Raw genomic sequence first — 17,341 nt, 5'->3', positions numbered from 1 at the left:
CTCGAGATTCCATAGTTCACATTGAAGCTTTTTATAAACTTGAATTGTTGACTTCTGTTCAAATGTGGCATCTCTTAAGGAACCTAACAGGCGGATAGAAGTGAGGAAAGGCCCTTTCTAAAGCATTTTTGCCTGAATTTTCAATGTCTTCTTTAAGTTTTGGCCACTATGAAAAGATCCACCAGAGGGCAGATATGAGATCTGGAACTAAATGTGATGCATGTACTGTATATGAATCCCACTTAAGTAAAAATGCAGATCTTCCTAGATTTTGATTAATACATTTTTTAAAAAAAAGTAGAACTGGCTAATCTAACACAGAGGTCCCTAATCTTTTGGGCACCAGGGATTGGTTCTGTGGAGAGAGGTTTTTCCACGGACCAGAGAGTGCGTGTTTGTGTGCTGCCTGCATCCCACGGATGGGGCTTTGCTTGTTTGTGCGGACCGGTTGTTGGCATGATGCGGTCCGGTACCGGTCCACGGACCAGGGGTTGGGGACCCCTGATCTAAAAGACTATGAATGGAACCTCTTGTTCTGCCCTCTGGATGAACTCTGCCTGGATTAATAGCTGGAATGCGATATCCTGAAGTTTTAAAAAGCCCTTAAAATACAACTTTTGCAAGTCATTTACGAAGCTACTAGATCTTTGGCTGTAATTGCGTGATGCCAATATTAATGGTTGTGCTAACATTAGGAAATGTCCTGTTTTTATTACTTTACTGTTTTCTTTTGATAGTGGCTGATATTGTGAAGATTGAATGCTGAAGCGTATTATATTGTATTGATTTACAGTACTGCATTTGGCCGTAAGCACACATTAAATTAAAACCACTCCAGCACTAGGACTATGCACCATGCAAGGTCAACAGAAAACCTTATGGGTGGCTTATAACTGGCTAGTTGCATTTAAATTAATTGCGTTCGTACCCAGAAAATAAATATGTACACACTAGACTGGAAAGGACAAAGAAAAAAGAAAAAAAAGACAGTGTAATCACAACTAAAACATTCAGGGAAAGGAACTATTCCTACTCTGGTTCTTCCTCCCCCAGCTGTTGCTTTCCAGATGTATAGGAAATGTCTTTGACTCCATTGGCTGAGAATGCCATACTCAGGTTAAAGTTTTAGGCAATTGCTGCAACAAGGAGACAAGATTAAGCCAGACTAGGAACAGCCCATCTTTCCTACCCTGAAAGCCACAACTCATTTGTTGGACAAATTTGTTGTCAACTGTCTCCAGAGACCATCCATGGACAGTGGAGAGGCTACCATCTTCATCTCAATTTTCTGGCTTCCATGGATATCTTAAGTCAGGAAAAAGGATGTTGCTTGCTTAACTAATTACAGGGACCCTGGAAAAGGGGATGGAGAGCTACATGCAAGACTGAAGCTTGTCCATCCCTACCTTAAAAAGATGGACACCATCAGGTGAGCCTGGAAAATTGGAGTAGGATCCTTTGGTGCTCAGCTAAGGGAAACATAGGTCCAGAGAGCAGGTCAGGTGGGGTGTCCATTATCTCGTACTTTCTCAGGTGCAAGCAACCAGAATAGCCTTGAGAATGGGTCAGAGGGGTTTTTTTATTGTTGATCACCAGCTCACAAGAATCTCTCTAAACTACACAGACTCTCCAGACTTGGGAAGATCAGATGGAACCTAAGGGTTTGACCTCAAAGATTTCTTCCCCCAGACTCTAAGCTGAAATGTCTTTTAACTACCCCTATCAGGGCTTCCTCTCCTTCAGTTGGTGACTCTACCCTATACTTTAATTCAGGGGTCTCCAAACTTGGCAAATGGAAGACTTGTGGGCTTCAAATCCATGGCTGGCTGAAGAATTCTGGGATTTGAAGCCCACAAGTATTAAAGTTGCTAAGTTTGGAGAGCACTGTTTTAATCTAAAAGAACTCAAGGCTCACGTAGCTGAAGACCACAGGAATATAGACTAGCCAAAATGCACATTCTTGCAGAACCACCGTTTTCCTCAAATAGATGGGAGCCACGCTCTCTTGCACAACTGCTCCCCACACAGTTGCTTACCCAGTAAACAAAACACAGCCAAGCATAACTGCTGGACAGGTGCAAAGCAACCCAGCAATCTCCATTGCAAATGTCATTCTTAAAATCATCTACCACTTACCCCATTGATTCTGCTCTTCCCTTCCAAATCATTCACATACAAATTCACATTCCTATAGGTATACCAATTCCCATGCACACTTATCTGTGTCCTGCACACTAAGTTTGCCCTCCACAGAATTTGAGCTGAGTCATTGCAAAAGACTGAAGGTCGCTGACCTCCACCTGAATTTCCTACTATTTAAAGCAGCCATGGAGAGTGCAAATGAAAGAAAATAGCCACTGAGGAGATTTTCTGTGCTGTTTGAGAAAAATAGGCAAAAGCTTTCTGGGGCCTCTTCAAGCTACAGGTTTTGCACGATTATAAGTCCACATATCACAAGAAAAGGACTATGGGTGACATGATAGCAGTCTTCCAATATTTACGGGGCTGCCACAAAGAAGAAGGGGGTCAACCTATTCTCCAAAACACCTGAGGGCAGGGCAAGAAGTAATGGATGGAAACTTACCAAAGACAGATCCAACCTAGAACTAAGGAGAAATTTCCTGACAGTGGAAATTTCTGAAGGAAATGCCCTCAGGAGTTGTGGGTGCTCCATCATTGGAGGTTTTTAAGAAGAGACTGGACAGCCATTTATCTGAAATGGTATAGGTCTCCTGCCTGAGCAGGGGGTTGGACTAGAAGACCTTCAAGGTCCTTTCCAACTCTGTTAATTCTTATTTTTATTCCTAATCCTAGCGTACTCCTACGCTTACCCCTAAGCTCAGACCTTCAACGAAGCATCCATGGGCACCAAAGGTACACCTGGACAACTCCTTTGCTGTTTGACTCTGCCCCACCTTGACCTCCTATGTTTCTAACCCATTCTTTGAATCCAAAGGGAGAGAAAATGACGTGTGGAAAAACACACTATTAGCTACAACACATCAGAAGCTGTAGGAGCTTCATCACTGGAAGCTTTCAAGAAGAGACTGGGCTACCATCTGTCAGAAATGGTGTAGAGCAGGGGTGTCAAACTCAATTTCATTGAGGGCCGCATCAGCATTGCGGTTGCCCTCAGGGGGCCAGGTGGGTATGGCCAGGGTGGGCGTGGCCTACTGGGTGGGCGTGGCTAGAGTGCATATGGCCTACTGGTTGGGCATGGCCAGCTCTACCTCGTTCGCATCAAGGGTGCCTATGGGGGCCTGGGCAGGAGTGGGACAGATCTGAGGGTCTCTGGCAGAAGGAGGGTCTCTGGGCCAGGGCCGAGGCAGTGGGGGCCGTTCCCTCACTGTTTCCAGGATGGTTTTGCAGGCCGCATGAAACCACTTCGCGGGCCGGATCTGGCCCCCGGGCCTTGTGTTTGACATGTCTGGTGTAGAGTGTCTCCTGCTTGGGCGGAGGGTTGGACTAGATGACCTACAACAGGGGTCTTCAAAACTGGCCCTTTTATAACTTGTGGACTTCAACTCCCAGAATTCCTCAGCAAGGTGCGTGTCATAAAAGGGCCAGGTTTGAAGACCCCTCACCCACAAGGTCCCTTTCAACTCTGTTATTCTGTTCGGTTCACTGTCATCAACTCAATGTGCAAGAAGCCCTTAAAGCTATCTTAGAAGAGAACACTCAACGGTTGAAGGCTGAGGATTTGCTCATCGCTCCAAAAGTACAGAGGAATGGGGAAGTGGAGGGGGCCAGAGGGACGGCAGTTGCATTCTGCTTAATTGGGCATTATAACTTAGTTGTGTGTCCCATGTCAGTCACTGTGCAAATATGCAGCCCTCTTTCCCAGAAGGCTTTTGTTTTGAGTACGGCTGAAAAACATTGTCCAAATTCCAAAAGTGTCTTAGGGAGACAGGCGTTGAATTAGCTCAAATTAATTCAAAACAACCTTGTCTGCCGTCTGCGAATTTCAAAAGATGACTTCAGCTGTCACAGATCTTGGACAGCCATCGATTGCAATTCAGATATTCACGATTATTTTTACTTTTCATCTGAGAAACGTTGGGAGAGTATGCTTTTGGGCGCTGATGGTTTTCAAGAAAAAAGTGGACAACCATTTGTCTGGGATGGAATAAGGACTCCTGCCCTAAGGCAGGGGGTCAGACTAGAAGACCTCTGGGGTACCTGCCAGCCCTGTGATTCTATGAATTTCAGGCGGTGGTACTTAAAAAGAATGCAAGATATTCTTGACGGGAAGATATTGCATCTCTTCAGAATTCTTCTAGACAAGTACCTTATGTGGGATTGTCTTGAGAAGTTTGTATTAATTTTTGAGAACATTTCTAGAGTCTCAATAAAGGAGAATATTTGTAGCTCAGGGCTGAAATGAGGGGTGCTTGGTGCTCTCTGAGCTTATTTATTTTATTTTATTTTAATTCCATTTATATCCCGCCCTTCTCCGAAGACTCAGGGCGGCTTACAAGCTTAGCAGTAGCCTTCATTCTATGTATATGCCTGCTTATTAGGGCTTTCACACACACCCCAAGCGGCATTATTACAAAGTCAGCTTAATTGCCCCCAACAATCTGGGTCCTCATTTTACCTACCTCGGAAGGATGGAAGGCTGAGTCAACCTTGAGCCTGGTGGGACTCGAACCTGCACTAATTGCAGGCAGCTGGTGTTACTTAAGGAGGCCTCAGCCCACTGCTCCACCAAGGCTCTGCTCGTTTTCTTGCAGATGTTTCCTTACCCAAACTAGTTTGGGTATGTTACCTAGTTTGAGTAATGAAACACCTGCAAGAAAGCAACCAAGCTCAGAGATCACCAAGGACCCCTCATTTCTAGAGCCTGTAAAGTGCATTCTCTCAGTTGCACACAACTCTTAAGTTTCCTAATATCTGACGCTTGCTAAATGTGGTCCCAACACACCTGAAAAGCATTTCTATTCCCTTATCTGGGGAAAGCTCTCTTGCTGCAATCCTACACAAATTCCCGTTTTTATGGCTCTGTTCTACCCCTGGACAAATAACTTTCATTACGAATGTGATGAAATGAAGAAGTGAAACTGTGGCAATAGCTGGATTCTCGCACTTCATCTCCCCCTAGGCTAAAATGGACTGTGCATTAAGTCTCACCTCATTTACCCTTTCTGCTTGACAGCCTGTCAACAAAGCAACCAGTTTGGCAGGGGAAGAATGCCTTCAACTGACAAAAAGCTAAACTGAGGGCCTTGCAAACTAAATTAAAAAAACCCACTGCCTTCTCCACCAGGAATCCATTTTTAAACACGGGAAGATTTACCAGCCTTGTGAGAAGTTCTGAAACATTGCGACAAGGAAAACCTGTTAGGAAGTGCTATGGATGGCTTCCAAAATGCAAGGCATCCTGGCTTCAGTGAACAGAAGAAGGCATACAGAAACCAGACCCTGATCCCTGGAAAAAAGCTGGAAGCCCTTCTTAGACCCACATTTAAAACATCTTGCCTTCTGAACGTGGGATGCCTTCAACTTCCTGCTCTTCAGGAAGAGTGGTTATTCTGTAGGGCTTTTGAACTCTAAATGGTGAGAGGACAACCTTGTAATTAGCTGGCTAGTGCATTTGCGTATACTATTTGTGAATATCTGGGTTTTTTTGTGTTTGTTTGTTTGATTGATTTTCTACCTTCCTGAAGGAGAATTATAGAGCTGAAAGAACCACAAGGACTTTCAAGTTCAATCCTCTGCAATGTGCAGGGAACCACTGAAATAATTTATGAGTGATGGCTGTCCAGCTTCTTCTTGCGAGCCTCAGAGATGGAAAACTGGTGTCCATAGATACATCTGTTGTACAAATATTATTGCCAAGAGGTTTTTCTTTTAATTAGATACTGTAAAGTTGTAACCATTATTTTTGGTCCTACGTACTATGGCCATGGAAAATAGTTCTTGACCATGTTCCCTGTAGTTCTCCTTTCTGCACCTGAACATGCCAATCAAGTGAGAGTAGAGACAATGTTGTAGGCGTAAAATGCAGTTATGAAGAAATAGATTTTAAAAAGATTTTAAAAAAACCTGGAAGAAGAGTAAGACACAGCTCAGAACACCCTAACCAGGACACAAACCACGAAGCTACTCCAGTAGGGCTAACATACCTTCTTCACTTTCAGAAGGGAAAAGTATGAGCAAATAAAAGGGCCAGTGGGATAACCAATATCAGGAGTCATTGCAGGAGTTATTGACAATTACTTCGGCTCTCATGGAAAATCAACAAGAAAATAGTCATAAACCTCACAGAACTGCGATGTTAGAAGAAACATAAGGATTAGCTAATCCAGGCAGAGAGAAAGAAAAATCAGAAAGAAGAGTTGAGAGGCCCTTATAATTCTTCTAATCTCAATTTCTTTGGCTGACTTCAGGTTTCCATTCAGATACTTTTCACGTATGGTCAAATATATTTGAGTGATCACAAGCTTCAGTTCAAAACGAGGAAATATGTACCCTTCTCTAATTGTTGAACTACAAATCCCAGCACCCATCATCACTAGCCATGCTGAAAGTTAGAGTTCAGCAACATCTGGAAGTTTCACAATCTATAAAATTCTTTGGAAGAAGTCTTAAACAACTTCCAAACAATGGAAATTTAACTTCCAAACAATGGAAATTTGCAAGACCGCGTTTCATATATCGTAATACATATATTTTACCTGGATATAGAAGGTCCGGTAGCTTGTTATAATTTCAAAGAGATTATCCCTCATTAGAAGATCACTTGAAAAACAACAACAACAACAAAAAAGAAGCATTAACTGCACGTACCAGGAATGTTTTTCTGAATGCCAGTTTCTCTAAAGAAGTAATGCAATATTAATATTAACTGAAATTGGAATCGGTGGCTTTGATGGGTGTTGTTTCTGAGGCTCTCGCTGGGATGATGCTTCAGCTGAATAGGTCTCAGAAGCAACGTGGAATGCCTTAATGAGGCACACTGTATTGGATCACCTCCGTATCCAATAAGTTCAGGTACCATACAAAGACTGACAAGTAAAGTCTCCTTCAAGACAAGCCTGACTTCTGGTGACATCACCTTCATGACACCTCTTTGGCCACAAAATGGAAGCTTCTTTTTTTCCTTGCCCTTCCTGAAGCTACTTCGGTACTCAACTGCTTTGAGACTCATTGAATTTGGTACTCAACTCATTTTGACGTGAATATTTTGACCCGGTACTCATCGTTTGTTTGGTGCTCAATGCACAAGCTAGAACTTGTCGGTGTCGGTTGCCTTGTGACTCACTACAGGTAGTCCTGAGCTTATGGTTGATTTAGTGACTATCCAAGGTTACAATGGCACTGAAAAAAGGGACATGCTGTTTTTCACGCTTACGGCCATTGGTCACGCAATCAGAATTTGGAGGCTTGGCAACTGGTTCATACTTATGACAGTTGCAGTGTCCCGGAGTCATGAGATCCCCTTTTGTGACCTTCTGACAAGCCAAATCAATGGGGAAGCCAGATTCACTTAACAACTGTGTCACTAACTTAACAACTACAGTGATTCCCTTAACAACTGTGGCAAGAAAGGTTGTAAAATGGGGCAAAATTCACTTAACAAATGTTTCTCTTAGCAATATAAATATTGGGCTCAATTGTAGTCATAAATCAAAGATTACCTGTACATTATTCCATATGGGAAAAATTTCTTTCGTATTCATCATTTTTGGTACTCTTTACGCCTCCCGGAACAAATTAACACTGAGTACCAAAGTACCACTATACCAGGGGTAGGCAACCTTGGCTCTTTTATGACTCGTGGACTTCAACTCCCAGAATTCCTGAGCCAGCCATGCTGAGGGGAAAGGGAGAGGTTTCCAAGCTGAGCCATGCTGGGAATTGTAGTCCACGAGTCATAAGAGAGCCAAAGTTGCCTACCCCTGCACTATACTAAAAAAAAAAAAGCACTCCACAGAATTATCTTGAAAATATCTCCCACCTTTTCCCAAAACTATTTTGCAGAATAGCATCCTCAGTTTCATCTGTCCGCCAATAGCAACATAATTTGAGTACCGTTTTTGCCCCAGTAAAATCAGTTGATGTCATGGTCGCTCTGAGATGATGGAACACACACAAACCAAAGCAGAACATCCCCTGTCTCTAAATACCAGCCCATCCTGAAAGCTATTTGGCAGAACAAATGCCAAGGCTAAAGATGAAATGCCCAAATATCAAGCATACTCCTACCCGGATTTGACGAGACATTCGTGAGTCTTCAGCACATCCTTCAGGAGGATTGACCGCAAGGGCTCTTTATCCTGACAAGATAAGCAAAACCAACAGGGCAGTGCAAAATTAGCCAAAAGATGAGAGCAGATACCGTGTGTGGGTTGGAAGGTAGATAAAAAGCCGAGAATAAAATTTATAAGTGACACAATATTCAAGCAAATTTCTAGTCCACGCAACACTCTTTGGACAAAGGTTGTTGATGTTTGCTGTATCATTTTGGTATGCCACTATTCGCTGATGCAGGTATCTGACAAAGTGTTTTGCTGTAATGCATAGCCAGAACTGAGAATCGCATGCCAAAATCCTTAAGTTCAACTTTGTCCTCCCTTAACTGCCTCCCATCCCTGCTTCCCCTCACCCCCAATGACCAAACAGGTTCAAGCAAGATGTTTTCAGAACAGTCAGTTCAAGCGTAGGTTGGTATGCGGCTGCCATCTTCTCCCAGCCAGGTTACCTTGAGGCAGCTTCTTGGGGAGATACAGCAGTTACTTTCATTTCCCCTCAAGCATTCACTCTCCCACCCATCCTCCCAAGAGTTCATGGCAGACTGTCACCCCAGGGTAGCGAAGCACAAGCAAGCGTTAAGATGGCAGCTGACAGACACATTTGTGATAAAAGGGGAGGCAACTGAGCTATTGCACAAGTGAATTTTCAATGTCCCCTGCTGGAATTTTACAGCAGGTCTTCTCTGAGTTTGGAATTCCTTTTTGCATCCGACCACATAAAAGGCCTGCAGTATCTGGCTTCTACTTCCAAGATTTAAGTAAAAGTGGGGACATGCACATAATCTTTATCTAACTTTACCTTTAATCTTTTATTGATTTTAATGTAATTTCTTTGATTGTTATCAGCTATCCAGAGACATTAAGAGTCAGGCAGCAAGCACACTTCTTATAACTGCTCTTAGGAAGATTGAAAATCACTCTTTATTATTCTTTCTTTTTTGTTCTTTTTTCAATTTTCTATTATCTTTCTCTATTTCTCTTATTTTTCACTCATTCATTCATTCATTCATTCATTCATTCATTCATTCATTCATTCATTTATTTATTTATTTATTTATGGGACTTATATGCCGCCCTATCTCCCGAAGGACTCAGGGCGGCTAACAACAATAAAACACAATACAAATGTTAAAAAAGATTAAACTAACAAGCCCCAATGATAAAATGGTAAAATATTAAAAATATTGTACTTAAAAATCCATATCGTCAGTCCAGGTCAGCCTGATGGAAGAGAAATGTTTTAAGGACACGACGAAAGGACCGGAGATCCGGGGCCATCCAGAGCTCAAGGGGAAGTTGATTTCATAGGGCCGGCGCTCCCACAGAGGCTGGGGGTCGCCAGTCGACATTGTCTAGCCAACGGCACCCTAAGGAGGCCCTCCCTGTGTGAGTGCACCGGGCGATGGGAGGTCGTTCCTGGTAGCAGACAGTCCTGCAAATATCCCGGGCCTAAGCCATTTGTATTGTGTTTACTCTGTGGAAAGTTATTTTTATTAAAGGCTTTTTTCCACAAAACAACAGTATGAATGTTTTTAATAATTTTTAAAAAATTATTTTTATGAGAGCAGGTCAAGCAGTCAAGAGGTTTAATACATACCTAATAAATTATTAGTAGTATCTATTGTTTGCTTTAGCAAAGATACAACTGTGGAATGATACATCTGTGGAAATGCAATAATTTTGGGGGGATTAAAATTAATTTCATCACAAATAACAGATGAACTACATTCTGGTCCCCAAAATGTGGGAGGAAAAAAAACCCTATCAGATCAGAAAATGAATCTTTGTTAGTTCTGTGCAACAGAGAAGCATGGCTTTTTGCTAACTGTCTTCAATTACAACTTTCAAACATAACATTTGCATTTTTTTTTAACAATGAACAACGTGTTTCAGTTTTGGTATTTGTTGTTTTTAAGTGTTTCTTGCACTAGTCCGATGGATTAATTTAAGACTAGTTTATTATTCTCTTGCAGATCTAGTTCTTACATTATGCTAAGCGGGCGGCTTTCTTGGTTTTGATTCAGTCTGTTGCACAAATCCACCTGCAGGGGTTACTAACAATGGCTTATGGCTTAGCAAGTTATGGGAATCCAGCCGATTATTGCTGAATCACCAAACCACAATTAAGCAGCTGTGTCTTTGCATCCTTTATGAACCTAATCACTGCTAGAGAAAGAGCGTGTAGAATAATCTCTTCCAAATATTATATTACTTTTTTCTCTAAATGTTTTCTTCACCACGGACCTCCTTTAAATACCTTGCGTGGTCACAGACCATGGCCACAGACCACCAAGATTTAACTCGAGATTTAAATCATAACATTTCTTCAAGCCTTCGTGGACCCCCTCTGATGACATCACGGCCCCCCAGGGGTCTGCGGACCACAGGTTGAGAACCCCTGCTGTAAAACAACACAAGATCTGATCATAAGTTCTTGAAGAAACTTAAAAACTTCGTAGGCATCAGCAACACTTTTAACCCCTATCTGTCCTAATCTGATTTCACCACTACAGACCTAGGACAAATATCCTTCTTTGATATCAAAATGAAATGTATTAGAGGAGCATGGAGAACATCTCTTCTTGGTTCCAAAGAAGAGAAACTGCAGCCATCAGGGAAGAGAGAAAATTTAGACCAAATCACAGCATTGAAAGGTCTGGATTGTTTACCTGCTCGCATTTGAAATAATTGACAGAAGTTTCATCCAGCATGAAGTAACGGCGTTTCCAGCTCTTTCTCTGAAAGGCAAAAAGAATCCCTTTTAAGAATCCCTTTAAATCGTTCTTCCAAATACTCCATGTAACATGGAGGACATTCTGAGCAGATGCTATTAATGGCTGTTAAGAACCTGCATTGGTTTTTTTATATTTGTGTCACGTGACTGAAGGTCCAGCTTCACCTGCAGTGTGATGACTGCCATCTTAAGTGTCTACGGAGATTCTCAGTCATCCAGATCAAGGTTTTCCCAAAGGTGCTTTTTCCAGAAGGCAACTGGAGTTTCTTTGTTCTTTCTTTCTTTGAAAACGTTTCGCTTCTCATCCAAGAAGTGAACTGAAGAAGCTTCTTGGATGGGAACCAAACGTTTTCAAAGAAAAAAAAAAGGAAGTCCAGTTGCCTTTTGGAAAAGGCATCTTAATAATAATAATAATAGTTGGAAGGGACCTTGGAGGTCATCTAGTTCAACCCGCTGCTCAGGCAGGAAACCGTATACTATTTCAGGCAAATGGCTGTCCAGTCTCTTCTTAAAAACCTCCAGTGTTGGAGCATTCGCAGCTTCTGGAGGCAGGTTGTTCCACTGGTTAATTGTTCTAACTGTCAGGAGGTTTCTCCTTAGTTCTAGGTTGCTTCTCTCCTTGACAAGTTTCCATCCGTTGCTTCTTGTCCTGCTTTATGACCACACCCTGCAGCCACCCTGTAACCAAGTGATGGTGAGCTCAAATCCACAGACACCTGCAGACGGGGGATGCCTTTTTCCCTTTGTCTTCCTTATCTCTTCAAGGTAGCCAGATAAGCATAGCCAGGAGTACTGTCTTTAATTGTAAAGTTATATTAAACGAATCATGGAAGTCTGAAATTCTGGAATTCTCCTCTCCTTTCCTTTTATTTTCCAAAAAACAAAAAAACAAAACCTAGCCAGAGCATCTTCTGAAACACTTCCCATGCCCTCCCTCCTCCTATGGACTGAGATATTGTTCACATTCCAGTTTTCCAGTCTGCAGCTCTTCCTCCTGTCTCTCAAGTCCATTCCCACATAGCATTTTGATCTTCTGCTGGAGTAAAAAAAATCAAACCCTCTCTTCTTGATTGTCTTTCCCTTTCTGCTTTCTTCTTCCTTTCTCCTTGACTTACAACCATTTGTTTAGTGGCTGTTCAAAGTTACCATGGCACTGACTTCACACGACAGAGGCAGCATCCCCCGGATCACATGATCATAATATTGGATGCTTGGCAACCAGCTCATATTTATGACAGTTGCAATGTCCTGTGATCATCTACTGCAGACATGTCAAACCTGTGATGTCACATGACATCGTGCGACGTATTGGCACTGTTTTGCCATTGCTGGCAATGGGGTGGGCGTGGCTTCCACCTGAGGCATCTGGCCTGCGAGCCGGCAGTTTGACACCCCTGATCTATTGCGAACGTCTGACAAACAAAGTCAATGGGGAAGCCAGATTCAGTTAACAGCTGTATTACTGATTAACAACTGCAGTGGTTCATTTAACAACTGTGGAAAAAAACAGGTCATAAAATGGGACAAAACTCACTTAACAAATCTCTCGCTTAGCAATGAAAATTTGGGTTCAACCAATTGTGGTTGTAAGTCAAGAACTACTTGTATTTTCATTTTCTCTTTCCTTTCAGAATCTTTCCCGTGAAATTATCTCCTCATCCAAAAACTATCCAGCGAGATAACGGCCACGATAGTCACCGAAGACAAGTCAAAAAGACACTTACTACGTTCCCCTGCTTGACACAGTAACCGCTCTTGAGGACTAGAGGTCCCACCGGTGTTTTGGTACCAGGGTTGTAACTCTGGGACCGCTTCAACAAAGGGTGAGATGAAAGCTCGTGGCCTTCAGAGCCATCTCCTCCATTCTGCGAGAGAAAAAGGGAAAGGGAAGAAAACTTCCAGTTAGACCAGGGGTCCTCAACTTGGCCACTTTAAGACTTGTGGACTTCAACTCCCAGAATTCCACAAGTCTTAAAGTGGCCAAGTTTGAGGACCCTTGAGTTAGACTATAAATGAAAATTTGGTAGGTGAAATGGAGTTTCACTACACTAGCAGAAATTGGGCAATATCCAGAAAATCTATTTGCATCACTGCCTAAATTCCTCTATTTGTGATAGCAGAACTCTCTCTTTTTTTGGGGGGAGGTGGGGAGAAAGCTTAACCAAACTCTTATTGCATATTTCTCATGTTTCCTTTGTAGACTTTTGTAAAGTGAATTGACCTCTCCTGCTCCTGTCAGCTTTCCCCAATATCTCAGCTATTTTTAAATTTACCTAAGTACAACGAAGTAACAAGAAGAAGACGACAAAATAACTAAGGGTATTTGCGCTTCTTTTTTTTTTACTACTAGAATCTATTTGATAACCACAGTGGTGTAACCTCTGCCCCATTTGGACTGTATGCCACATCAAGACATAGAAAAAGGTTTGAATTCAACACTGTTATGGCTTGATCAGTCTGTGCGATGGAATGTGCACCTGGAGAAGAAGGGGGGGGATTCCCAGCAAGATCACTGTGGTTTCACAAGGAAGAGGCAGTACATTCCGGGTTAAGAGACTGTGTAGTCCCAAACTAGATGGGGAAGGGAGGGGAAGAGATTCAGGGTAATAAACACTCTAGAATCTCCAGTATTTATTAGGTTAGAAGGTTATAACTTTAATCTGGCAAGATTCTGTCTATTGTATGTAAAATGTATTGAATTCGACTGGATTTCACCGTGTGGTCTTTGGGCTTGACCCTGACACTCGGAGACCTCTTGACTCCTTCTCAACCAACACTGATGGATAATCTCTCCTCTCCTTTCCCTTCCTCCTTTCTCCTTTTCAAATATCTTCATCTTCTCAATGTTTTAAAATCAACCTAACAATAGTCATTTTAAGTAGAAATTACCAATATTGTAGTGGAGTAACATGAAATGGCAGAGACACTGTGCTCAGTGTGCTGTAATTCCATACATCTCTTAACACGTCAATGCCAAAATCAGTGATTGGGAACATTACACTATTTGGCTATAACATAGCATTACATTATCAAAATATCAGTAATAAAAAATAACCAAAGTATCTACGGCCATTATCATCATTTTTATTAGTGCTTTGGTGTTACTTAGATGCCAACTTTTTCTTTCTTTCTTTTTTAAAAGTTCTCTTAAGATTTCTATTGCATTTGTGTTCGACTAGCTATCACAGCTTTCTGCCTATATCAGGACAGGGATAAGCAAATGAGGTGTAACAGAGCAGCCAAAAATGGGAGCGGATTTTAGAGTCTTAACTTGCCATAAACTATTCAAGTCCAACCTTTCTTGCTTCCGCTGACCCTTATCCAGTACCAATTTAGTATTGAATTTTAGTTGACTAGATTCTTGTTTGTAGGCTTGAATAAATCTTGTGTACTGCAAGCTTGTTGATCAGAAGATCGACAGTTTGTCAGGTCGAATCCCGAGTGCCGTGTAGCAGAGTGAGCGCCTGTTACTCATCCCAGCTTCTGCCAACCTAGCAGTTCGAAAGGATGTAAAAATGCAAGGAGAAAAATAGGGACCACTGCGGTGGGAAGGTAACAGCGTTCCGTGCGCCTTTGGCGTCTAGTCATGCCGGCCACATGACCACGGAGACGTCCTCGGACAAGCGCTGGCTCTTCGGCTTTGAAACGGAGATGAGCACTGGCCCCTAGAGTTGGAAACGACTAGCACGCATGTGCGAGGCAACCTTTACCTTTACTGCAACTTAACAAATAGCCCTGATCCTTTGCGCCTGACAAGTGGGCATGATATGGGCATTGGGGAGCCAGAGGCAATTCGGGAGCTTTCTGCCCCTGATTCACATATATTTAGCCAAGGTTCCCATGCAGAGCCTGCTCTTAAATTTAGTTCCACACACACCTGGTTGCCCAAAGACTGCCAATTAATTTAATCTACATCTTTTCTACTTAAAGTTGCCAGGTTTTCAAGGAACCCCCTGCAGTTTTTCTTTCAACCACAGCTCCATGAATAAACACCATCATGCTCATTAAATTAATCCAAGTTCACTAAATTATTCCAAGAAAACATACTTCTTCAGTGCAACTGCCAATCCCAAGTTGCTGTCATTCCTGAAAAAGTTGGGTGAGGCTCCTACAGTCTTTACAAAGGTAGCCACCCAATGCTCCTTTTTAATACCGTAAAAGAGGAAATGCTGAAATGCACGAGGAATCACCACAGTTGCTCTATTTAATCTATTTAATTACTTGATATATTTTAATTAAGCTTTATTTAATATAGCTTTCTTCCCGGCCCTACCCTCTTCGTGATCTCCTCCCTTCCAAACCTTTTTGAAGTGCCAAGTGAAGAAAGCCACACAATGTGCCTCCTTGACTTAGAAAAAGGGTAACTTTTATTTCTTCCTATCTAAAACCACTTTTCCATTAGGAGGAATCATGGGGAATGTCAGAAAGTGAGGATGGTGGCCACAACCACAAGATCAAAACACGACCTCCCTTTGCGACACGTGATGTAAACAAAATGGAAGGACTTCCAGGGAATACTTTCAGCAGCCATTTTGTCTTTTTTTCAACCTGCCACTGTGGACAGCTTTGCTTCCCTTATAGCAGTGTTTCTTCGTCTTGGCAGCTTTAAGATGGCTGGACTTCAACATCCAGAATTCCCCAGCTGGCATATTGGCTGGGGAACTCTGGGAGATGAAGTCCATCTTAAATTTGCCAAGATTGAGAAAAACAGCAATATGGCAATCTGCTGGAGATCACACAACATACCCAGAGTAATTATGGGACTGAATAGTAGACCAACTTCAAGCCAAAGCTGCCTATTGTCACTTGTTCTCTTTTTTCTGAGACCTCCTCCATTTTTGACATCTCCTCTCCATCTTAACTTTTCTTTTCCATTTCTTTTCTTTTTTGTCAACTATTGTCCTTCTGCGACCTTTAGGAGAAGGCTCAATCCTTCTCAGAATTTTTTAAAAAATGCCCCAAAAGGAATGATTAATATTAAAATGAAACCTGCATTTAATTAGGCACAATGGCTTTAAAACTCTGGAATGCCTGCTACAGCTTTAAAAGGAATTCAGTTCATCTCATCTCCAAAATCCTTATTATGGTCATCAGTCAGCTGAGATAATATAAAACTATAAATATCAGGCACAAAGAAGCAGAGCAAGACCGTGAATATGTCTAAGTAGTTTCTTTATTGTTGATCACCTATTTACAAGAATCTCACCAGACTGACTGCAATATTTTGGGAAATGGGATATAAAGTCTTCAAGAGTCTGGCCACTGCCTCTTCCTGCTATGGGATGACTCCAAACTAGACCACCTATTTATTCCCCCCTTTACACTAGAGGGCAAGTCCATCACAATAAGAATAATGATCTAATCTATAAACAATGGTAAAAGTAGCTAGACACAATCATAGATGAAAGTCTGTGAACTCACTAGATTAAAATCCATGTAGAAACTAAAGGTGGATTATATATTATATACATCTCAAATCTATATTCTAATGATTATTAATAGATGAAAATGGCTGGATACTGGATTAAGAGCAATTAATTGTATCAGCACTTTGTCCTATATTATATAACATTAAAAGTGAATTGCTTTCCAAGGCAGTGTACAAAATAGTATACCGAGCCTTATGGCTTGTATAAATTGATATTTTTCAGCAGAATAGATATATGGTTGAATGTATTCTGCTGTTCAATGGAAAGAAAGCAGTTGTTGTGATTTCTGGCTGCAGAATTACCTTCCTGAAAACCTCTTTTTTTTCTAGGAAGCAAAGAACCTATTAGTTCCTTCAGAGTTGCAAAATCCGCTGAAATCTGTAGCCAGAATTGGGTTAAATCAGAGCGGAAGCAACTTCTGCATACCTCTTTCTCCACACCTTCAAGAATTAATCATGTTACTGGTAAGGATAAATATGCAATTTCTCCCTATTTCCAAGAATTTCTCCCTATTTCCAAGTTTGCAGAATCCTGTATCACTTGGAAAAGAGAGACTAACATTATTGGCTACATCCCAGTTTTTGGTTTTTTTAATACAAAAACAAAAGCCCAAGAGAACAGAGGCCTCATTCTTGTGGGGGTTTTCCCCCTTGTTTTGAAGTTGGGGCAGAATATTTTTCCCGAAAGAATAAGGATCAGCAATTACAGAAAAGAAAGGGCATGAGGAAGAGGCAAAATAAGAATGCAAGGGGAATGGAGAAGGCAGAGAAAACCCCTGGATTAGGTTCCAAAAACTGGGGGTGGGGATTAATAGGAACAAGTCGTTTGCCTGCCCTCTGGAACCAGCTGCCCGCAGAGCTTTGGACTGCCCCCGACCTCCGTTCATTCTGCCGGGACCTGAAGACCTGGCTCTTCGAGCTCTC

At 41.9% G+C, this 17,341-nt stretch overlaps 1 protein-coding gene across 5 annotated transcripts in view; it reads right to left on the bottom strand.

The window, feature by feature from the left end:
* PLEKHA2 (pleckstrin homology domain containing A2) overlaps nt 1-17,341 on the bottom strand; it is a 74,121-nt gene that overhangs the window by 5,717 nt on the left and 51,063 nt on the right. For all 5 annotated transcript variants that reach the window (XM_083368465.1, XM_083368464.1, XM_083368462.1 and 2 more), the window contains 4 exons: nt 12,714-12,854; nt 10,925-10,993; nt 8,209-8,279; nt 6,678-6,741 (listed from right to left, as the gene is read on the bottom strand). In XM_083368465.1, the coding sequence (XP_083224591.1) occupies nt 6,678-6,741; nt 8,209-8,279; nt 10,925-10,993; nt 12,714-12,854 (345 nt within the window). The remainder of the gene's footprint in view (nt 1-6,677; nt 6,742-8,208; nt 8,280-10,924; nt 10,994-12,713; nt 12,855-17,341) is intronic.

This window comes from Vipera ursinii (genome assembly GCF_947247035.1).
Source record: "Vipera ursinii genome assembly, chromosome: 8".
Taxonomy (NCBI): domain Eukaryota; kingdom Metazoa; phylum Chordata; class Lepidosauria; order Squamata; family Viperidae; genus Vipera; species Vipera ursinii.
The sequence above is the reverse complement of the archived record's forward strand: the minus strand, read 5'-3'. Positions and strand labels throughout refer to the sequence as shown.